At 35.7% G+C, this 25,153-nt stretch overlaps 1 protein-coding gene across 4 annotated transcripts in view; it reads right to left on the reverse strand.

Annotated features, from left to right (window-relative positions):
• The window catches only part of UBE2W (ubiquitin conjugating enzyme E2 W), a 104,783-nt gene that overhangs the window by 16,275 nt on the left and 63,355 nt on the right, over positions 1 to 25,153 (reverse strand). For 3 of the 4 annotated variants that reach the window (XM_007486955.3, XM_007486954.3, XM_056824110.1), the window contains exons 3-4: positions 25,035 to 25,137; positions 5,813 to 5,968 (exon numbers count right to left, since the gene is read on the reverse strand). In XM_007486955.3, coding sequence (XP_007487017.1) covers positions 5,813 to 5,968; positions 25,035 to 25,137 — 259 coding nt within the window. The remainder of the gene's footprint in view (positions 1 to 5,812; positions 5,969 to 25,034; positions 25,138 to 25,153) is intronic. The other variant, XM_056824111.1, reaches the window with a different exon arrangement.

Below are 25,153 nucleotides of genomic sequence, written 5' to 3' on the forward strand. Positions count from 1 at the left end.
AATACTTCCAAGCAATGTGATCCTGGGGCAAGTCATTTAACCAATTGCCTATAGCCTATACCACTGCCTTAGAACCAATACTTAGTATTGATTCTAAAACGGAAGGGTAAAAGATATAGAAGATTCCTCCTGAAGAAGCAAATATTTATGATGCATATCATTTGTGCTATCTATCAGGTGATTATAAAACAAAAGTGAGATAAGAGGGAAGGAGAGGAGGGTTGACTTATTAAATATCTACTATGTGTCAGGCACTATGCCAAGCACTTCATAAACATCTCATATGATCCTTATAATAACTTTGCAAGGAAGGTGCTATTATTATCATCCCCATTTTAAAAATTAGGAAAATTGAAGTAAAGGTGAAGTAAGTTGTCAAAGATCACAGAGTCATTAAGCATCTAAGGCCACAACTAAATTCACGTCTTCCTGATTTTAGGCCACCTATCTACTTCCAGGTAGTGATGACTGATGAATAGGCCCCCTGCTGCAATGTGCAGCAAATATATGACTGAAGTTACCAAGATTTATCCTATCTGGTAACTACCAACTTCTGGTCCTTCATTTATACACACACAAATGATATTGACAGAGGTAACCTAAAAAACACTGCCAAACAAGAAATTGAAGGCCAGGGGTGGGTTTGCTCACTGGAAGCAAGGAGAGCAAGAGAAAAAAGGTATATGTGGGAAGTGAGTATACTGCTCCTTAAGGATAGCCTAAAGCAAAGGAATAACAGGTTCTGGGCTAGGGACAAAGTCTATCTAACAAGTTCTGAGTATAACAGATTTGTCTGGAATTTAAAAAATATAATCATTATGCTTTTTAATGGAAACAAAGAAGGCAAATGACTCTCTATGTATAACAAGAAAGCTGGAGAATACAAAAAATAGCTGCAAATAGCTTTGTAAATATCCAAAAGTACCAGGAGCTAAAATCTAAGAAAGTTGCCATTAATAAAATCTGTATTTTTCAAATGTCTCCAAAGAAATGTACAAAGAGTCTTTTAATAAACAATGAGATTGATATCTGGAATATGGCTCTGGAAGGATATACTCATTCCAAAGGGGAAAAGACAAGTAAAAGAGGATGAGGAATACCTTTAGCTAGCTATTAGGAAGATATGCGCATATTAAAAAATTAAAGGATGGGGGGAGGGGACACAGGACACACATTGTAGAGAGTTGTTTGGGTTAAGATCAAGAAAGAGACAACATATAGGCATCAAAATATGCTAGATAATATGGACAAAAGGAAGAAATACAGTTGGAGAGTTCAACAAACGGCTAACAAATCTGGTAAAGAGACACGATGGAGAACTTCAATTTTTTTAAGTATCTGCCAAAGGCAAAGCAGATAATTTTTGTGACTTAATGATAATTTCAACCTTCAAAAGACAGAAAACCGACAAGATCAAATTCTATTCAGGATCTTATTGTTACCAAAAACAAGAAAATTAGTAGTAGGACAGAAATGATAGAAAATCTGGAGTTAAGTGACCACTTATATATTATTTGTAACAAAGCTAAAGTTAACTCATGGTAGAGAGGCAGATTTCAAAGAATTCAAAGAAAGAATATGTACGATTTCATAAACACAGTCCAAGAAGAATGGGAACCCAGCTCAATAAAGAAGGGAATTTCTTAAGAATATAATTCTAAAGAAAAAAGGATTCTAATTAGATGGTAAAAGGTCTAAAAATGGATATGATGTAGGAAATTTATCAATTAAGTTAGGTTTTTTAAAAAAGAGATACAGAGAAGATGGAAGCAAGGATAGGTAACTAAGGAGGAATACCAAAGTACATAACAATTATGAAAAAATAATGTCAAGAGATTTGAGTCTCTAGGCTTTGATCCAAAACAAAAATGACAGAATCCTGGTCAGAGATGGAATATGCCCAAAAGGAATTGGTAAGAATTATTTTCCTGGATTTTTAAAAAACTCCCAGGTTGGCAAGTAGAAGATGGAGGAGCTAAGGATAGAAAGTAATTTGTCAGAAAAAGATAAGAGGATTTTAGGGGTGGTAAACTTAAAAGATGCAATAAAACAACCAAGAAAGACAATGTAATAGGCTGCATTAAGAGGGATGCAGTGCCCAAATATGAAAATTAGTACTGATTTACTTTGCATTGGCCAGTAGTGTTGTGACTACAATCTGAAGTACTGTGTTCAGTTCTAGGCACCACCTCTGATGAAGATTAATAAAAAGGGTCTGGCTCTGGGAGAGGGGAGGGAAAAGAGTAGGGAAAGAACACAAATCCTGTAACCATGGTGAAATATTCTAAATTAATTAATTAAATATATATTTTTAAAGAATAAAAAGGGCCATCATGTTGGGTACAGGGCCTCAAATTTTAGTCCTATTAGGACCAATGAAAGAAAACAGGGGTGTTTATTCCAGAAAAAAATTTTTTGTCATTGGGGAAATGGGGTTTGGTGAGAAAGAACATGATAACTTTCTTCAAGCACTGGAAATATCATATAGAAGAGCAACTAGACTTGTCTTACTTAGTCCCTGAGAGGACTAGGTGCAATACATAATTATTTTAGAGTCAGATTTAAGCTTGTTATAAGGGGAAAACTTCCCATTAAAGGAGCTACCCTTATCAAAAGACAAAAGAAATATCAATGGCATCTTCACATGTCTAAAACAGAATTCGTCACCTTTCTCCTAAACCTTTCCCTGCGCCAAACTTTCCCATTATTTAGTGTACTACCATCATTCTCCTAGTCACCCAGACCAGAAAATTAAGTGTCTTCCTCAATTCACTTGTACTCATCACTCCACATATCCAATCTGTTACTCGGCTGACTATTTCTACCTTCATAAACTCTGTCATATACATCCCTTTCTCATTGTTCATAAAACCATCATGACCCTCTTTACTTCACACTAGGACTATAGAAATAGTCAACTGGTTGGTTTCCTTGCTTTTGAATCTTTCCCTGCTCCAATCTAATCTGCCTAACTGATTTCTACAGGTCAGACCGTGGCCTGTCTCTACTCAATGAACTCCTGTGGCCTCCAGAAAAATAATATAGAATGCTGTTTAACTCATAACAAAACATGGTCACATCCTACATTTCTAGTCTTCTTACACTTTATTGTTTTTCACATACTCTTGAGATCCAGTGATCTTTGTGAAATTCCTCAAATTCAACACTTGTCCTAACTCCCTTCCTTTTCACTATCCATCCTCCAAGCCTGGAATGTCTTGCTCCTCACCCCCCTACCACTTGGCTTCCTTCAAGATTCAAATCAAATGCTATCCTCTTCAAGAGACTTTTCTTAATACCACCTCTCTCCCTAGACTTTCCTCTCCTCCCATCCGCTCTCTCCCTGCTAGTGCCTTCCCTCTGAGGTTATCTCCCACTGATACTATGTATCTTGTATTTACTTAGTTGTTTGCAGTCATCTCCCTCATTAGAATGTGAGCTCTTTGAGGACAGGGACTATATTTTTGTCTTTCTTTGTATCCCAGCACTTAGCAGTAACTGTCACACACTAGGATCTCAATAAATGTTTGTTTATATAATGATGATGAAACAAAGTGATTGCATGTGAGTGAGTTGCAGAGAATTGGGGGGAAAGGGAAGGGGAATAAAGAAAGGCTTTGTGGAAGAAATACCTTTTGCATTAGAATTTAAAGTATGAGTAGGACTTCAACATGTAAAAAGAATAGAGACATTTTGGAAAAAAAGAGCATCGAACAAAATTTAAGAGAGTAAAGGATGTGGTCAGAGAATGGAGAGTAATACATCTGGTTTCAATGTATGATGTTCACATAGAAGAGAGAAATTATGAGAAGCAAACTGATCTAGAAGTGAAAGGGATCTCATTAGTCATCTAGTCCAGTCCTCCACATACTCAATTTTATAGCTGAGAAAAATAAGGTCCTATGAGTTAAAATCACTTGTCCCAGATTACAGGGTATACCACAATGCCTTTGGTGCTATATAGTAGTGCATCACACAATCAAAAGATCATGGGACTTTAAATGCCTAGCAATAGAATATGAAAATGAATGCAAAGGCACCAGAGAGCTATTTAAGATTATTAGTAAATGAAAGATCTATGAATAAGGTCAGATCAGTTTGGTGTCAGTATAAAGGACGGAGTGAGAAAAAACAAGACAGAAAAGTTGTTAGAGGCTATTGCTAGAATAAAGACACCTGGTCACAATGCCCTCTCTTAAGGTGGTAAAACAAGCAGGATGAGCAAGAGGAGACAGGACTTTCACCAAAAACTGGTTACATAAAAGAATTAAGAAATAAAGAAAGAGCTCAAGCCAAGACACCAAGGTTTAAATGTGAGAAACTAGGTATATGGTGACACCACTCACAGAAATAATGAGGTCAAGAGAAAGAGAGGGAAACAGGTTGGATTTTAGATATGCCGAGTCTGATGTGTTGTTAATGATGCATTTTGTAGTCATCACTACACAAGTAAGAGATGAATTCATCGGAGTAAACGAAACTACTAAGCAGAGAATAAAGAAAAGAAGACCAATGTGAGAATTCTGGGAAATATCCATCCTTAAAGAATAATGAGTCAGATTAAGAACAGGTTATGGAAGAAAGTCTAGTATCCTTGAAGCCAAGAAAGAATATATATCCAGAAGGAGGTTATAATCAACAATGTTTGCTACAATGAAATTAAGGATGAAGACAGAAAAAAAGATCATTAGTGATGTTTTAAAAGCAATTTCAGTTAAGTGGTAGTGGCAGAAAACAGATTACAAAAAGTATAAATCAAATCCAGGAAGAGGCAAGAAAGGATCAAGGATACAGATAAAGATCTTAGTCTTAAGGAACCAGAGTGTAGGTTTCAAGAACCAAATAGAAAAGATCTTAAAGACAAAGGTGGCATAGGATGTGTATTTAGAGAACATGCAAAAAAAAAAAACCCAATCCTAATACATAATTTCTGGAAAAAAAAAAAGATTAGAATTTGTCTTTTCATATAAACAAGAGGGAGAGAGAAGGGAAGGGGAGGGAAGGGGAGAACTCCCCATTCATGTGGGACAAATGGGAAAAATTTATGAACATTCTTTTGTCCCCTTATCTTCAAGCAGGAACAAGTTAGAAACAGAAAAAACTGAGATGAGGAAACCTTCAGGATTCCCAGAGCTAAATCGCAGGTCCCTTCAAGATGTAATTTTTTAATTGGCCCACATACTCTTCCTTTACCACTTCTTTTTACCAATTCCCCCCAGTGAGTCAGGAGAATAAGAAGAGAGAAGAAATAGGGAAAAAGAGGATTTAAATCATCTCTATAACTACTGGCCAAAGGAGATCTATCTTCTCCATATTTCCATATCCCTCCTCCCTCTCACTCCTGGCCACCTACTCCCCCAAATGTGGCTTCAGGGTAAAAAGATTTTTATATATATATATATATGAAAAATTAGGTTCTTGGAAAGGAAAAGAAAGTGTCTGACTGTCCCATTAGTGTGTAAAAGAAAGGAGTTATATAGTATGCCTTTTCAGAAAATTCCCATATACTTTATTCTTCTAAGCATGTTTTAAGGAAATAAAATTCATTATCATGAATCAAGGACATTGGTATAAAGACTGATTAAAACAAAATATTCTAATCCATATAACCTTTGACTTGGAGCAAAAAGTTTGGCCAAGTAAAAATAAGGAATTTAAAATTTATTTCTCTATGGAAAAGCAACATTCCCTATTGTTTACCTTATAATCAAAAGCATAACTCCTTCTTTAAAAACTAATTAGATATCAAAATATTTGATTTACCTAATCTGAAAGACGAGGTATTATCTTGAATAATACTGAAAAGTCCTACCTTTTCTTTGCAGCTGGAAAGCATGCTAATAATGCTAAGACAAACTGATTGCACTGAGAGCGCTGGGGACCAATCTTCTGTTAGAATGGATAAACAGATATGACCATTGCTATAAACATGAGGATGTACAGGAATATTGTCACCAGTAAACATGACCTAAGAAAGAATAAAATTCCATTAACACTTATGACTCTAAAGGACACCAAAATCTAAATCAAATTCTCAATTTATGCCTAGAAGTATTGAGTTATAACATAATGCCAAGTAACAGACTTTAAACCTTCAGGAGGTCAGTGCCAGTTGAGGTATAACAACAAAACAAAATAGAATATATAATCTGATCTACACTTTTTATGACACATTGTTTTCAAAACTCTCTTTGAACAATATCATAAGGGATAGGGACTGGACTTGTAGTTTCATTAACTTAGGGAAATTCCTGGTGACAACTCCCTTTACCAATACAGGATGATATCTTTTTTCTTCCTACTAATAGTCTGAGAGTTGCCTAGAGCACTAAGAGGTTAAGTGACTTGCCTTGGGTCACAAAGACATTATGTGTCAGAGGCAAGACTTGAACACAGAATCTTCCTAGTTTCAGGCCAGCTCCCTTTTCACTATACCATAATATCGTTATTTTTTTAATTCATCTAAAAATACTTCCTTTGAAGAAAACTTTCAATGAGAAATTTTCAAATTATACTCTATACTAAGTGGAATTCATTTTAAATCCCAGGTGAAAGTTCTCCATTTGGGAAGAGTACCCTTATTCACCCTATCTTTATCCACCTCTTTTTTCCCCTTTATGTGTCTAACTCAGTAAGACTGCAAAATTAGCAAATTATCTATGTGGCCAGAATTTATAAGAAATGGATTGAGGAAAATAAAAGCAGGAACTACACCTAAATTTTAAATAATTTTTTACCTTTCTCTATTTGGTCACTTCTCTAAAATGTTAGGTTTTTCTCTTATGTCCTTCTTTTTTCTGAGTTTTTCTTATAATTTCTGAACCATTCCTTCTCTGTTAACCCCCCTCCTCACAAACTCTTCAACCCTGTTTTGAAATAATTTTTTTTCTTTTAATCTATACTAGTTTTGTAATTTTATATGAATTTTTATTAGCTTGATTTACAGATAGGAACAATGGCAGTTCCTCTTTAAGTAGTACAGTACGCAATGGGATAATTAATAGCAAAGAATTTATTACAAGAAGAGTCCTTAGAAATCAATATCCTCTGCAATGATCCAGGACAATTCTGAGGGACTTATGAGAAAGAATGGTATCCATATCCGGAGGAAGAACTGTGAGAACAGAAATACAGAAGAAAACACAGGATCGATCACATGGTTCAATGAGGATATGACTGGGGGGTTGATGTTAAAAGATCACTCTATTGCAAATATGAGTAACATGGAAATGGGTTTTGAACAATGATACATGTTTAGCCCAGTGGAATTGCTTGTCAGCTCCAGGAGGGGGGTAGGGAAGAGGGATGGGAAAAAATCATGAATCATGTACCCATGGAAAAATATTCTAAATACATTAAAAAAAAAAAGAAAGAAATCAACACCCTCCTTCATTTAAGATGAAGAAACTCAGGCTGATACAGGATCAATGAACATCTTCCAAGAATCAGTATTTAAAACCAAATCTGAAGTCCGATTTCTAAATCCAGGGCTCCTTTTACTGTATCATACTTAATACAGTAAAAATAATGTATTTAATAAATGTATTTAAATCTGAAATCTTAGAAAACAACAGACATAATACCTGTTGTTAAATGAGAACTAGCAAGATTAAGATGCTGATACTTAGCACAAAACTGGTCTTAATTGAGCATGAGTTTCCTCATTTACAAAATGAAGGGGTTAGACCAGATGACCTCTGAAGTCCAATCCCTAAATCTAAAAAAACTATGAATTATTATTAGAGGATAAACATTGTTATTATTATTAGATGGTGAATAACCATATTAACACAGTGCTTAAAGATTTACAAGCACTTTCATTACATTATCATGTCCATTTTAGTTCAGAAAATGGGTTTAAAGGTTAAATGATACATCTATAATTGCAGAGTGGCTGAGATAGTATTGAAACTTAAGTTTTCTAAGTCTAGAATTCTTTTCACTGTGTTTTATAAAGGACTTTCTAGGCTTTATTTAGGATGTGGTTAACACAAAGTCTTCATGAAGTCTAAGTTCAATTTTCAACTTAATTATATGTCTTTTTTCTTGGTATCACAATTACAACTTGTACATCAACCACCACAATTAAACTTCTTGGTTTACAGGTAGAACAGACTTATTAGAGATGACTTACTGAACAGAAAATGGGAAATGAGAATTAATAACAGCTCACATTTATATTTGTAAATCATTAAGTGACTTCAAATAAGATGACTGAATTACAGGTATATTCAGGTTCATACAACTAATAACAATCCAAGTCAGAAATCAAACCCAGAAATGACCCTATGTTCTATACTTTTTCCATTATCCATCACTTTAGTCAGAGTGATCATATTTCAACATTTTGGTACCAAATTTGCTTGGACATACAATCAACTTTTGACTTTGAACTTCTCTCACTGTAGTTAGGAATCCCTTAGTGCAAGTGATCCACCAGCCTCCACCTCTGCAGTAACACTAAGGGCAGCTAGGTTAAGGAGGTAATGCTACGCTTAAAAGGGACGATATAAAGAATTGGAGTCAAGAGAGACCTGGGTTCAATATTTAATATATGATCACTTAACTTTTCTATATCTTAGTTTCCTCAAAAGAAAAATGGAAATAATAATTGTAGTACTTACCCACACTGAATTTTATGAGATTCAAATGAGGTAATGTATGTAATGCTCTGAAAATCTTAAGTGCTATATAAATTGTCAATTATTATTAACATATACTAGGAATATTTTTGGCCATCTCAAACATTGTTTGAAGACAAAAGAGGAGCACCTCTGGCTTCAAGGAAGTCATTCCTGATCAATCCTATCAGTAATCAAATAGCTAGGAAAGCTGAAAATTCAGAATTTTACATTACATGGACAGCTGGTCAGATAAGAAGGAAAAGATAGATGATAATAGCCAAAAAAATTAAGCCTCTTGGCAAATGAAAGGCAAAGAAGCATGAAAGAAGCAATGGGGAAAAGAAATAGGAGAGAAGGAAAAAAAGTAAAGAGATGAAGCAAGAGTATAGCAGAGCCAAGCTGCAAAAATGGTCAATAACTGTTAGAGGAAAGGCAGCCACAAAAGGGGGACAAGAGAAAAAAATTCTAAAATACAAAGGAGCAAAAAGGCATTTAGATCTCAGTAGGCTAGGCAAGTGAACACTATACCATTTTAACAGCACCATTCATAGGATATTTCTTTAGTTATGTCCTAAAAAGTACTATTTAAATCTTAGCAATGACTTTTTTCCAAGCCATGTCAAGGGGAAGACATGGCAACATATACAGTTTGTCAGGGGAAATATTTGATACTAGCAAATGAAATCATAGAATAATACAAATTTATACACCTAATATTGCCACAAGCAGAAACAAGCTATCAGGTGTTATAGAAGCTATAGTTTGATATGGATTCCAAAACATCTAATAAAAAAATCATACTCTTCTCTGAAATTTAAGGTATAAGATGATTAAATTGTTGAAAGCACAGATGACTTACAGTATCACAGTTGGAAGGGATTCCAGAGGTCATCTGGTTTAAACGCTGTTTGAGTAGGAATCTCCTTTATGATACATTTCACTTATCCCATGCCACTTTCTAGGAATAATAACCATTTAAAAAAATCCTGTTTCTACAGCACCCAAATCTGCTTCTCTGAAACTTGCCCAGGATGGCCTTTAAGATATCTGCAGATAGTAATCATGTCCACATCAAAGTTCTCATCTCCGGGTTAAACAGCTTTAGACCTTTCAGCTGATCACTTTAATGCCTTCTTTTAGGTACTCTGATTTGTTTAAGTCCTTCTTAAACATTGTTCCAGACTGGGAAACAATCTGAGGGCAGAACTAAACTGTTTCCTTGTTCCATTCTCTCTAATGAACCAATCCCAGAAGTTTCAATTGTACAATAAATTTTCAAATTTATACAGTTCTACATTCTGTTCTACATTTGATAGAGGGTTTAGTGGGTCTATTTCAGGAGTATGGAGATCACTCTCAGGAAACTTGGTCTCAAGTGGTCATTTCTTCAATGTAATTATCTTCCAATCAGCCTCCAACAAGTTCCCCTATGCCTCTCTCCATATTAATCCTATAACTGAGGCACAAGATATCTGCTTCAGGACCTGTTTCCTTCTACTTCTCCCCAAAATCATCTTAAGAAAGATGAGTTGGGCTGTTGTCACCATAAGAATGAAACTCATGTCCGTAGTCTCCTTCTTATTCCTAAGTGTTAGCCTTTCAAAAATATTGGTATATTGCACTCAGGTACTTAACTAAAGGGAGAATTAGAAAACTAATTAGTCCAAACGCCTCATTTTACATGAAAAATGTTTTACCTCAAGTGATTAATCATAAAATCTCAGAGCTTTAAGTCCACAATGATCATATTTTCATATTATTTTCAGATTATAGGACTTAGAGCTATAAATGGTTCGTTAGGTCTCTTAATCCAAGTTTTATCATTTTACACATGATGAAACCTGTCTGAAGAATGAAATTTGCCAAAGTATCTTTTATTTTACTGAACATCACACCAGAACTTTCAGAGCCTTAGACATATCACATATGCTGTAAATTTTTACCTGTGAGGTCCTAAGTCCTAACTTTGTAATGATCCTCTGTACAATAAACATTTGTCCCCTCTCATTTCCATTACATTTTAATCCCTTTGTAATGGGAATTATTTATTACCACTTTACACAGAAGTTACTAATTGAAATAACCATGAAATATAAGAAAAAGGAATTGGATTTGGTCTTATGCTACTGAAAATCTTAAATACACACACACACACACACACACACACACACACACACACACACACACCCCTAGAAGGACTGTCATTTTTGCTTTTGTACCCTAGGTTCTACCATAAATACATTACAGAGAGGTTTAATAATTACTTAACTGACTATGTAACCTTAGGCATATCACTTATCCTCTCTCCAAGGCCCTGCTTTAAAAATGAGGGGACTGAATTAAAAGAAATACCGAGCTCTATTATAGTTCTAAAAGTCTATGTTCTAAGGTACTTTCAATCTTTATGGAACCCCACAGGGGAAGTGATTCTTCCACCATCCTGTAATTAGAAGTATCATAGCTGAGGTTCGAGTATAGACCTTTCCACCACCCTTAGCACTCTCCTCAGAATCTCCTTGAGTTGCTTCCATGTGGCCTGATCATGCTTCTGGAACTCTTTTCTTCATACAATAAAGAATTTAGAACTGGAGACAAGTCCACAAGCATTTACTAGTGAAAGATACAGTGCTAATAAGCACTAGGGTCAGTCTCTGCCTCCAAGGTACATACATTCTAATGAGGAAAGACAACATGTAAAAGGACAACCAAATACAAGTCATCTAACTCTCAATATAATTTCCTCATCTATAAAATGAGGAAAATATTTATAACATCTATTAAAGCTATTCTAAGGAAAATGAACTTTGAAATGCTACAAAAAAGCTGTCACAGTTCAGCAAAACAAACACATCCCAAACTATATGAATTTTAAATTATAAAGTCATGCATATTCCAGTTTGCTCATAAGTAGGGTCATTTTTATTGTCACAGTTGGTCCTTATTATGCTTCATAAAAGGAAAGGAATTCATAAAATCAGCATCAATTATAAGGGCTACCACATGCCCTTCAAATTATTCATTTAACAAACATTCTGAAAATCCTCTGTTTGACCCTGGAAAGGTACAAAATTCATAAAAAAACAGGCACTGTCTTCATGGAGGTTACAGTTGAATAAGTAGACAAATATAGTTATTTGCATACAACAGTACATAAATGCATTTGTATTACATGAAGTTTTAGAGGATTTCCAAAACAGGAAGAGTATGGAATTCAACAGAGGATTAGGATGGGGAAGGTGAAATAGGATATAGTTTAATCAAAAGTGCAAAGAGGAAAGAGTGATGTTCAGAGAGCAAGCAGTAATTTCATTTGAGTGAACTGAAGAGTACAGAGATAAAAGTGAAAAGGTAGGTTAGAGACACCTTGATGCCAGGGAAGAGTTGAAATTTTAATTTGAAGTCAAGATATAGTCAATGAATATCTTTTATTTTTCTTCTCAAAGAATGGAATGAGTAGATGTCTGTTATTAAACAAGATAGATAAGGGGTAGTACATATCATATATAGATTGTACTTGCATGGTCAAAATTATCAAAGTTTCTAACCCCATTCATGGACAAGTGGCCTCTTTAAGTTTTTGATCATATATATCCAAACATTTTAAAGAATAAAGTTTATGCAAAATAGAAATAACAAACATGACAAAGATAAAAATTTCAACTTGAGAGTCAATAAGAGACCACTGGAGCTTAAAGAAGTGGGATAGTGACATAGTCAAATCTAAACTGTATGAAAAATCACTTTGGCAGCTGCATGGAGTATGAATTCAGAAAAACTGATGAAACTTGAAGAAGATTTGACTGGTTAGGAGATTTTGCAATACAGCAGGTAATATGGGTGAAGGTATGAACTATGGTGATGGTTGTCTGAATAGAGATGAGAAGCATATTAAACATGTTGTGGAGATAGATAGAAATCATAAGATGTGGTTAACAATTTGATATAACCAAAGTCATGAATCTGAGCCAGACCAGGTAGCTAGGGGACTCGGGGTAGAGAAATGGGCTTGGAATCAAGAAGACTTGAGTTCAAATCTGACCTCAGATACTTACTTTGCTGTGTGATCCTGGGCAAGTAACTAAACCTGTTTATCTTAATCCACAGGAAGAGAAAATGGCAAATCACTCCAGTTCCTTTGCCAAGAAAAGCCTGTGTCTGCAAGGTCCACAAGGTTACAAAGAGTTGGACATGACTAAACAAGGTGGTAGTAACTTTGACAGTAATACGGTAGTTTGAGATCTGGGATTAAATATCACAATTCATCCTTGCCTGCTCAGTTTAGCTCACTCTGCCACAATGAAAATGAAATTGGGGGGGGTGGGGGGGAGGGAAGAGTAGGGATACTAGAGAGATGTTTACCAGCAATACATCAGGTATTGCACTGGAACAGAACAGGGCCTGGCAAATGCTATAAGAAAGATATGAGCTTTGGAACAGGAATAAATTTTGCTTACATGGCTGCTGCCAATATCTGTGTCTTCGGCTAGGTTATAATGGTCCTGATGGCCTGGATACCGCACTGGGAGGGTAGAAGTGTAAAGGAACACTAACAATTGTGTTGTGAGATAATAGTTTAAAGGGGGTATGGTTGTATTTGAAAAAAGCCCATGATTGCCATGAATGGATCTTGTAAGATGTAAGGATACTCTCTAACTGAGTGACCAGACACCAACCTGATAATCACACCAAAGACCCTACTACTTTGAAGATCACCAACTTTAGACAAGACTAAATTTAAGTTGAATGAGAAATGATTGATCAGCCAGACACAAAGAAGAGATACAGAATGATAAAACTGAAAAGGTTATCAGAAACCATCTAGTTTAAAACGAAATAATTATCTAGCCCACACGTCCCCTCCCCCAACCAACAGATTCCTCAAGTGGTGAGCTAACTTTGCTTGAAGACATTTAGTGGGGCTCTATGGAGATAGTCCATTCTACTTTGGGATCTCTTTAATTGTTAGGAAGATTTTCCTTAGAAAAATCTAAACCTGACACCTTGTAACTTTGCTCCTACCAAGTTTACCCTCCAGGGTCAGTCTTTTTCTTCTTCCAAATTACTGCCCTTAAAATACCTAAAGATTCCAATCCTAGTTCTCCTTACCCCTAAAATCTTCTCCTATGGGCTTACTATACAAGTTCCTTCAAACGGTAGTCTCCATAAACAATGAAGTTGAATCCCTTCAGTTTCTAATGATTTTCCTTTGGAGACTAATTTTTCAGTATTTTTTCCTAAAATGAGGTGCCATGAAATAAATATCTCAGATGTGTATGGTCTGACTAGGATAAAGTACCAAAAAAACCCAACATCTCCTTAAATCCAGGAGACTCCATGTCCCTTAAAGCAGCACTAACTTTTCTTGGTTTTCATATCGCACTGCTGACTCACTAGGCCTGGAGGCTATTAAAATCCCAATACATTCCTGTTCCCCCTCCCCAAAGAAGATGTCTTGCCATTTAAATAATATCCCAAAAAATCTATTAAATAATACTTTTGATAACTTTACTAAGAATTAGATTCACTTGTCTCCATTCTCCTGACTGGGGGAAGGGTGGTGGTCCGCAAAACCATACCAACATCTGCCCTTCCCAATTTCTCCAGTTCTGGGTAATCCTTCATAGATCACTACTAAGTCTTAGGACCTCAAGCTGTTGTTCATTTGGGAAAAGTGACTTGGGTCCAAGGACAGGGAGATGTTTTCTGATACAATCTCTTAACTTATTTTGAGCATGAGCTCACTGTTAGCTTTGGCAATTCTGTTCTTTCCAATTTAGAGATCATTCTTCCTCCAACAGAGAAGACAGGAGCATAATAAAAAGTTGAGGAGATTTATTTTCTATCACTTATCCTATCCATGACAAGTAACAGTTAAATCTCTTTTTGAGTCTCCTTTTTAAAAAATCCAAAGCTTTATTAAAAACAAAAAATTCCTCACCAAATCACTTTGAAATCCTTAGCCTTGTCATTCCCAACTTCTTTTCAGAACTAATACTCCTGAGATTCTTTCAAGCCATGCTAAGCTTTTTTGTTCAACCTGTCTTGTCTTCCATTTTCATCTTGTCCATAATTTTACATCTTTTGATAAACCAAATTGTTTGGCAAGTTCCTTATATATTGGTCTTTTTAGACAACTTCCACTTTTTCTCTCTCACTGGAATCTTTAGAATTTCATTCTTGAGTTTCCCATTCCTTCCAGAAAGAATGAAAGATTCAACATTACTTGCTTCACTAACTTTATCTTTCTTCTCTATTACACATTCTAATCTAAGTGATTGCCTCCACTTTTTTGTTTTAAAACCTTACTGATTTAGAATTGATACAAAGTACTGGTTTCAAGGGAGAAGAGCATTATAAGAGATAGGCAATCTGGGTTAAGTGACTTACCCAGGGTCATACAGGTAAGGAAGTGTCTGGGGCCAAATTTGAACCCAGCACTTCCCATCTCAAGGCCTGAACTTTATCCACTGAGCTACCTAGCTGCCCTAATGCCTCCATTTTTGGAAGGATTAAATTATCAAGAAGGTTAAAACAAGAAATCATTCATTTTCTGAACTGCTTTTTGTTTTGTTTTGAATCTGACACTTAAATGCATTGATAGATACAGGTAGATTGAGAAGTAAGCAAATGATTAAGGAGATGCCAGTTAAATGAGAATGGGATTTGAATTTCAAGACCACAGCTAAATTAAGTATTTCCATTTATAAAATAGATCAGAAAAAGGATTGTACATGAAACTGCAAATTTCCAGCACATTCAGCATGCTTTTAAAAAAATAACAAATCTAACATTTGCATTCAAATCTATCCTGTTTGTGTTTCCTTCAGGTCTTTCCTTCTATTCTCCCCTTTACCTAAGGGTTCTTTAATGTCCTACAGGTTCAATGAGTCAACTGTATGTGGCAGACAAGAATGCATGCGCGATACTAGGCTGCCATAAAAGTTCCTAAATGAGAACACTATAAACAATAACAGCAATATTGTACAATGATCAACATGAAAGACTTAAATGCTTTCAGCTATACAATGATCTAGGACAATCCTGAAGGCCTTACAACAAAGAATACTATCCACCTCCAGAAAATGAACTGTTGGAATCAGAAGCAGATCAAAGCATCAAAACAGTTTATTTATGATTTTATTTTGGGGTTTTGGTTTTATGAGTATTCTCTTACAACAACAACCCAAATCTGAAGTACATTTGGCCTATTACATGTATAACCCAGATCAAACTGTTTACTATCTCAATGGGGAGGGGAGAGACAATTTGGATTGTATAATTTCAGAAAATGTATGTTGACAATTGTTATTACATCTAAGTGGGAAAATAAAATATCTCTGAATTTAAAAAAATTCCCAGGTCTAGGGATATGAGTCTTACTGAACCTTATCTTGGTGCAATTCTGGAATTCTATGATCAATTATAAACACCTTTTAGGAAGGATGCTATAAACTTGAACATATCTACAGAAGTGAAAAGGAAAAGCCTAAAGTTTTTGCCATTTAAAAAAAATGGTATGACAGAAAGACTTAGAAAGGATATGATGGTTTGAACAAATCTGAAGTGCAATCATATGGGAAAGTAATTAAACCCATTTTGCTTAGCCCCAAAGGGAAAAAACTAGTAGTAAAAAAGGCACAAAGATGAAATTTAGGTTTGAAGGAAGTCTGTTTTACAGTCATTTCTGACTGTGACCTCATTTGAGGTTTTCCTGGCAAAGACACTGGAGAGCTTTACCATTTCCTTCTCCAGATCATTTTACAGATAAGGAAACCGAGGCAAACAGGGTTAAGTGTCTTGCCCAATGCCACCCAGCTAGTGTTTGAGGCCAGGTCTTGCCTCAGGAATATGACTCTTCCTATCTTTTAGGCCCAGCAGTCTGTCTCCTATGCCACCTCACAATTCCTTGAAGGAAATACTTAGATATATCAAAAAATAGAATGAACTGCCTCAAAGTTAATGGATTTCCTTCCTCACTGAAAGTTTTCAAAGCAGAAGTTGCATAAGCACTTGTTCTAGAGCATGGGAATGCTTTAGAGTGGACTCCTGTTCAAGAATGGATTGGATTAGATAGCTTTTGAAATTCCTTCTGAGTCTGAAATTATCCAATCTTATGATTCTGTGAAAATTATCTAGCAGTCAAATATTTAGCATGAATTTGAGGGAACAGAAGAATAAGACCTATAAGGAAATTATTATTAGCAACTGAGGCAGAACTTAACAAAGGCTTGTCCTAGGATATTGACAATGGGAATGGAGGGAGGGGATTAAGATATGACAAAGGCGCAGCCAGGTGTCTCAGTGGATAGAGAGCCAGGCCTGGAGATGGGGTAGTCCTTGGTTCAAATCTGGCCTCAAATACTTCCTAGCTCCATGATCCTGGGCAAGTCACTTAATCCCCATTGCCTAGCCCTTACCACTCCAGTCTTCTTGCCTTGGAACAGATATTCAATATCAATTCTAAGACATAGGGTAAGGGTTTAAAGGGGAGAAAAAAATGACAAGAAAGATAGGATCCTGACTAAATAGATGAGGGAGACAGTTGTTAAAGAAAATCCTAAGGTTACAAATATGAAAAACTAGATAAATGGGGGCACCACAGACAAAATATGCAAAAGTTAGAAAGGGCAGGTTTTTAAAGAAGGATAAGGAGTTCTGTCTTAGACATCATTATCACCATTATTCATACTCAAAAGCCCCAAGTCTAAATGTATAATCACTGAACTTTCCTTCCTTATAAATACCCCTGATGTTTTAAAGCTGAAATTCTTGTTTTCTGTTCATATGCTCTTCCCATCCTTAAGAGCTCATTAATAAATTAATACTACATTCAGTCAGGAAGATCTGAGTTTGAATCCCATTCTTGAGACATTTATTAGCTATAACTCTGGGTGAGTCACAACATCTCTAGGCCTCATTTTTCTCAACTACAAAATGAGGGGGGATTGGACTTAACAACTTCTAAGGTCCTTATAGCTCTTAATCTACAATTCTATGTACTACCAAGGTACTAAAGTTCTTGAGGCAGCAAAAACTTTCAGGTTACTCATGATGTGTAAATTTTCAAAGTTGTTTACTACATGATTACCATACTGCAAGAGCAGAAGAGAAAACCAGGCAGAATGATACATAAGAGAAAGCATATGATTAAGATCTGATTCTTAATGGAAGTCTTACAGTGCAAAGGTGAAAGAAAAAAAGGCAAGACAGGCTCAGGTACATAGGCACAATCTTGATAAGGCCATTGAAGAGGAAAATCTGAGAGAAGGCTAGTGATGACAAAGAAACTTGAGCTTCATAATTATGCTAGAGCTCTGTCTTCCTACAAATACAAGTTTTAAGGAATGCCATTTTGCATCCTGTTTGATAAGCACATTAGGTGGAACTCTGATCAGAGAATACACTCTTACATCTCATCAAAAAAAGAGAAGGAAGTAAGTTGACAAAATACAATTCAGTCTTGTACAGTTTCTCTTTGGTAGTTCTATCACAACCAGAAAACATTAGTCCATTTTTATCATTATCTGAAAATAGTTATGGTAAGCTTATCACATTTTCAGATGGCAAAACTGGAGTGAAAGTTATTAGCAGATGATAGAATCAATAGTCATTAAGAATGTAATACCATGCATTTTCAATATTTCTATGAATATAAGCACTCCCTTCAATGATACTGATCACAACCCATTCATGACCTCTTATCCTAAGAAACACATGTCTATGTCCTCCTACATACCATCCACAGGAGCTTCAATCAATATGCTGAGGAGAATCATTAGCTTTCTTGACAATGCATAGACACCCAACAGAGCATGCAGCCTGTCCATTTAGTTATTCCTTACACTTGCCAAATAATTGTCCACCCTATTGTTTGACCACATATCTCTCTGAGGACATCCTTTGCTCTGCTTCTCTTGTGCAACTTATGATTGATGTTTTCAGCTCCACACCCATTATGCATTGCTCCACTGCCTGTAGGGAAAACCTCCACTTTAATTCTTTTGAGACTGTGATATTTCATGATTTGTGGCCACAAAGCAGCAATGGAAAAATATTTATGTTAACAAGATATGCCTTTGTTAATAAGAAGCTTGGGATTGTTAAAAGCACTCCCAGTTTTCTGAAGGTAATTCAACTTACTATCTTCCTACTCAACTCTAGACCCAGTATATTATCTTGTAGGGAAAGGAGGAGAGAAATGAAGGTAGTGGGATGGGAGAAAGATGGAGTAGGACACATCAGATTCTATGGCTTCCTACTGTTTGTGCTGATATACCTTCCCATACTTAACTAGGCTTGTCCTCAGAAAATATACTATCTCTTATCAAGGCCAGACCTGAAGCCTATCCAGTATGTCAGGACATGAAAGATCTTATGTTCCAAAGGCATAACCTTTGAGAATCCTGGATAATCTCCATGCCATGTATTAAGAGCAGGAATTAGGAAAACAATGATATTATATACAAGACAGTGGAAAGACTCATGGTGTATCAGCAGGCTATAACACATAACTAAAAATTTACAAAGAATAGCAGCAAAAATGTCTTCATGAAGGGGCATCTGGGTAGCTCAGTGGATTGAGAGCCAGGCCTAGAGACGGGAGGTTCTAGGTTCAAATCTGACCTCAGCCACTTCCTAGCTGTGTGACCCTGTGTGACCCTGGGTCACTTGACCCCCATTGCCTAGCCCTTACCACTCTTCTGCCTTGGAGCCAATACACAGTATTGACTCCAAGACAGAAGGTAAGGGTTTTAAAAAAATGTCTTTATGGAATTTCAGTATAGGAAGAAAAGATGAATATTCATATAACAAAGGTGAGGAGAACTGGTGGACAAACTAAATGGTCTACTGGCATACTTTCATGATGCCAAGAGAAAGTAAGGAAGGTCTCTAGTATGTCTAGTAGACCCACCTTGACTGCTCTGTTGTGAACTTTAAGAAGGATAAGGAAGGTAGGGATGAATAGAGTTGTGATCTGCATCATTGAAGGGAACTAAGACATTAAAAAATTTTTTTTAATCCATTTGAGTACCAAATCTGGACAGCAGCAGTTTTTGACCATTTGACTTGTCCAAATTCTCACTTAGGAGGCTGTAATGTTCCGGGGCTTAATGCTATTAGGACAATGTCCATTACAAAGAAGAGTACCAGGAGTTTCTCACCGTTTATAGGAAATCTCTCTTGATTCAGACTTGTGCTGAAAATTTTACAACATTTTTGGCAAGCATAGATTTCCTTATTATCTCACTTGATAATTAATAGAAACATCCTGGATAGAGAGCTGGTTCTGGAGTTAAGAAAACAATTAAATATAATGGTACTAGTTATGAGAAGGCTATATCAGACATGAATTTGTTATTTTTTCATTTCAATTATCAGACTGTTTGTGGCCTCATTTGGTGTTTTCTTGACAAAGATACTAGATTGGTTTGCCATTTCCTTCTCTAGCTCATTTTAAATATAAGAAAACGGAGACAAACAGGGTTAAGTGACTTGCCCAGGGTCACATAGCTAGTAAGTATCCAAAGACAGATTTAAACTTTAAACTTTCTGGCTTCATGCCCAGCACTTTATTTGCTGTGCCGCCAAACTACCTGCCCTATCAGATATGATAAGTAGTATAAAAATGGATTTGATGTTATTAGCCACTTCAGATACAGACTGATTGCATGACCACTGGGAAATAAGTTAACTACTCAATGCCTTAGGCAGCATTCTAAAGCTCTATAGAGTACAGAGGAGGTGCTAATTTGCACTGGTGGAAGATATTTCCTAATCTGGGAATTCCCCATACCAATCAAAATTTTAATTCTTCCTTATATCTTTTGATATTAACAATCAGAACATCTAACAAAAATAGCTGTTATTTTAACTTTTAAGGAATCTTTTATGATCTGACATTTTTGATAGTACTCATTTTTAGTTTTGTTTGATATTGATTTTGATCTCCATTCTAAAAAGCAAATTGCACAGCTAATCTGAAAGTGATTTACCTTGGTACCTGTTTTCTATTCAAACAGAATAAGTTGCATTATTTGTCATGATATATATGCTTGTCACAACTGGTGCCTCCTAACTTTGTGGAAGTATTCATAATCTGTAGATGTGATATTTTTGTATAGTTTGTGAGCCTTTCTGGACTCCTCTTGTTTCTTACTTCTGAACTATATTTGCCACTTTTTTTGCCACATTATATTGCCATATTATCCCTTATGTCCTTTTTTGCACTGACATCACTGAGTATCAAAACATACATTGATATAATTTGGAATGTTTTATCAGGTTTTATAGAGTTGCTCTACCTCTTCATTTCCAGCATGTAAATCTTGAAATCTCTCAGACTTGTGAATGTTAAAAATTTCCCCATCAGGGAATTCTTAATTGGAACAAATTCCCTACTGAGAAACATTCCCCATTTTGATGTGAGAACTCCCCAGGATCAGAAATGGGAGGACCTCTACTCCACCCATACTTAAGACTGCTTTAGGGGAGAAAACTCCTTGCTATGGGAGGACCCCTACTCTACCCGTACTTAAGAATGCTTTAGGAGAGAAAACTCCTTGGTAAACAATGAAAGTACTTGGACACATGCTTATAATAAGGCAAGGAGTTCTTTGAGCCAGGCCTGTTTTTAGAATTGATACAATGGGATGCTGGGTACCTAAAAGGGTCAGGCAAGTTTTCTTTTGATGAGATTAGTTGACTCAGCTGTGTTTTCTCTAGTTCAGACTTACTGAGGAGATTAGTCGACTTAGCAGGAATTCAGATGGGCAGTCCTTTGGAAAGCGTCTACAGTGATTGGTAGATGTAGGGACTTAGGGGAGGTGACATGTGAGAAAAACCCCTATTTAAGAAAAAGCAGAATCTGTTGAGGAGAAATCCTTTTGGAGGATCTCTGATGAGAACCGCTTGGGAAGAATCTCTTGAGAGAGGCTCTGGAGAAGGGAAGCTCTTGGAGGACAATCTCTAAGGAGGTCTCGCTGGAACTCCTCTAAGGGGACTCTGTCCCTCTGGAGGCTCTGGAGAGAGGCCCTTTGGAACAGTCTCTGGCTGGAAGGCTCTCTGGTGAAGTCAGCTGAGATGGAGCTGGCCTGGTGTCACTAGAATCCTTGTTTAGGCAGACCTTGTGGTGAGTGTTAAAAAACTGACTGATTTCTCTCTTAAGGCTCAGGTCTAGGCCATATTGGCTTGAGGCCCTTCATACTTATTCCTTTCTTACTCTTTCTCTCTTTCTCTAATTCCTCATTGTATTGTTAATTAAAAATTTCTATAAAACCCAGGTGACTTGGGTATTTGAATAATTGGGAATATTTCCATGGCAACCACCTTATATTTGATTTAAAAACCAAGACACTGTAGTGAACCATATTTTCTGCAGTCAAGTTTACTCACCCTCTCTTATATCTATCACAATTTATATCTTCCACTATTTTAATCACTATAGTTAAGACCTCAACCATTTTAAATCTCACAAGCAACAATAGTTATAAAAGTTTCAATTATTTTTATAGTATTGCAAATGTTTATCATGATACTTGGAAAACAAGATGATCCCATGGTTTATGCAATGATATTTCATACTTGGACACATAACTAAAAAAAAACAACAGCTCCTCAAACTCCTTTATTTACATCTCCAAGGAGAAGTCAATTGACTTTTATCTCCTCATTTCATTAGCTCCTGGTTTAAGTATATTTAGTTATACTGTATAGTATACTATGATTTCATTATGATAGTATACATGCTGGTCATATAAGAAGGATCAAACATTTAAATGAAGCTAATTCTAACCAAATCCAATTTAATAGAATTAAATATGTAATTATATGCTCAGGTTCCAAAAATCACCTGCAGAAGTACAGGATTCATATATGGCTAAATAATTCATCTGAAAAATTACCGAGGGGTCTTGGCAGGGAAAATTCAATGTAAGGTAGAATGATAGGACAAACAAAAAAGTTAGAAATTTAGGCTGTAGAAAGAGAAGCAGTGTCTAGGACACGGGAAGTTAAAAGTGATTGCCTGTGTCAGGTCAGATCAGAATGTATCTGTATATTATGGTCTGTATGAGATGCCACATTTTAGAAAGCACATTGCCAAAGTAGGCTTAGGGAACTTTGAAGTCATACCACAGTTGAAGGCACTGGGGGATTTTTGATCTAAAGGAGTCTAGAGAGCAGAAGGAGAAGACAAAGTATCTTCAAGTAATCTGAAGGATTATGTGGCTAAAGGAATTTTAGGGTTTTTCTGTATGGCCCCTGAACGAAAGGTAAAAGGTGCAGAAAAACAGATTTAGATTAGATGTAAAGAAAACAGAGCTATCCAAACGTGGGATGACTTTGAGAAGTACTGAGTTTCCCCATAACTAGAGATCTTCAAGAAGCTGCATGGTCACCTGCCTTCCAAACATTACCTTAGTGATTCAGTCTTTAACCCCAGAGCAATATTTATTATATGAAATATTACAGAAGAGATTTATTAAGACAGCTTGTTCTTTATATAAATTACATAAAGAACTTTCAAAACTTATACTAATTACTAGACAAGCAATTTTCAGTGTTACATATACTTGGAATTCTGTCAAGTCAAACTGAGAGGATTTAGATAAAACTGTAGCCTTGCATCATATGCTCAAGTGTCATCTGATGACAAATTTATAGGCTTTGTACTAAGCATTCCCTGAGACAGCTGAACACAATTTTTTTAAGTAGTGAGGAATATTTTATACCTGCCAAATATCAGAAGTAGATGGAATTCCAGAAGAGACATTAAAAAGTAGGTACCAATGGTCCAAGGTGGTAATGATACCTAAGCTATATGTTCTGAATGTTTCTGACAAGTCAAGGCACTGCGAGTAAGTGATTTCTCTATGGAGGATATGGAGGATAAAAATTTCCATTTAAAATTTAAAAAGAAAACTGAAAGTTTTATTTTATTTTCATGGATACTTTTTAGCAATCTATTTTTCAATTGTGAGAAACAGAAAAAGCAAAAAGCTGACTGACAGATCATTAAGAAAGACATCTTCATGACAAATTCTAGAGTTTCTATCTATCTATCTGGAGCTATGAGCCACACTATTGAACATTTATACTGATAATGTGTGTGAACAGCTTTTATTGATATAGGCTGCAAGCTATTTGTAATGTAGTAGATTTGTCACAGGTTAAAACAACTTGATCATGATCACAAAGCTGGTGAACATCGAAGAGGGGTCAACTTTCTTAACTCCAAGTCTAATGTTCTTTTATTTTGAAAAACAAATAGCCAAACTATAAAAACAGAAAAGTCCTTAGTATGGATTTAAAAGTTTATCTCCCACAAAAAACTTGAAGCATGGGACAGTGCTCCCTTCACCACAGGAACAAAGCCTAACTTTAACTGGTTTTTAAAGTTAAAAGAAAAGGAGGCTAGAAAATGAGTAAAAAGCCAAAAATAAAAATCTATCTCCTTTGACTAGCAAAAAGGAGCTTGACTGCATAAACTTGTGTGTGACATTTGTTTTAGTTACTCATAGGCCTATTTTTGCCCTATTTTTTGTATTCTTTTATATTCCAGATGAAACCTTAGTAGTGACTAGTGGTGGACAAAGTGGTGACTTTGGAATATAAATACACTTTTTAATAACTGAGCCTTGATCAGTTTAAGTCACTATAACTATACAACTGGAAAAAAGCTATATGTATATGTGTATATGTTTCTCCCTCACCATGGAATGTGCACAAAAGCTTACACAGTTAACATCATTACTATATAGAATCAAATTGACTCTCCCTATCATTCTCAACATTACATCATTCACCACATCAAAGGATAGTTCTAGTCAGTCAAAAATAGGATTACCACTCACTAAAAAATTGAACATTTCTAGGGAATCTTTGGCCAAAGGCCCTCTCCTTTTAATTCCAGAGACTACAAATGAAAATTATGTCTAAAATAAGTAAAAGGCTTAGAAAGCAACAATGGGCATGAGGCTTTGGAGAGGAAAAAGAGAATGACCTCAGTAGTTTCTATAAATTAAAATGATTGATAAGAAGTTTTGTGACTACAGACAAGGAATAAAAACCATTCTCTTATAGAAGATCATATTTTTAGAGCTGGAGAGGAACAAAGGCCAAATCCAAAATTTTTACAGATTAGGAAAATGAAGCATAAACAGGCTAATAAGTAAGTTGCTCAGAGTCACATAGCTAATAAGTGTCTAAGACAGGATTGGAATTCAAATCTTCCTGACTCCAAGTCCAGTACCCTATCCATTATGCCATACTGTCAAAAAGTCAGAATTAAAATTTTCATTACTCAATCTCTTAATTAAGATCAAATATACAAATATACACAAAGACTAAGATTAAATTAAGTTAAACTGGAATATAATTTTAAAAAATAAATAATTTTTAAAAAGCAGTTACCTGAGGAGAGTCAAATGGATATCGACTACTAAACTTAAACAGAAGTTGAAATTTCTCCCCTTCATATAAAGTACCTGGTGCACCCTCCATGTCTACAATCCACCTGGAATTAAAAAAAA

This window comes from Monodelphis domestica, chromosome 3, assembly GCF_027887165.1.
Source record: "Monodelphis domestica isolate mMonDom1 chromosome 3, mMonDom1.pri, whole genome shotgun sequence".
Classification (NCBI taxonomy): Eukaryota; Metazoa; Chordata; class Mammalia; order Didelphimorphia; family Didelphidae; genus Monodelphis; species Monodelphis domestica.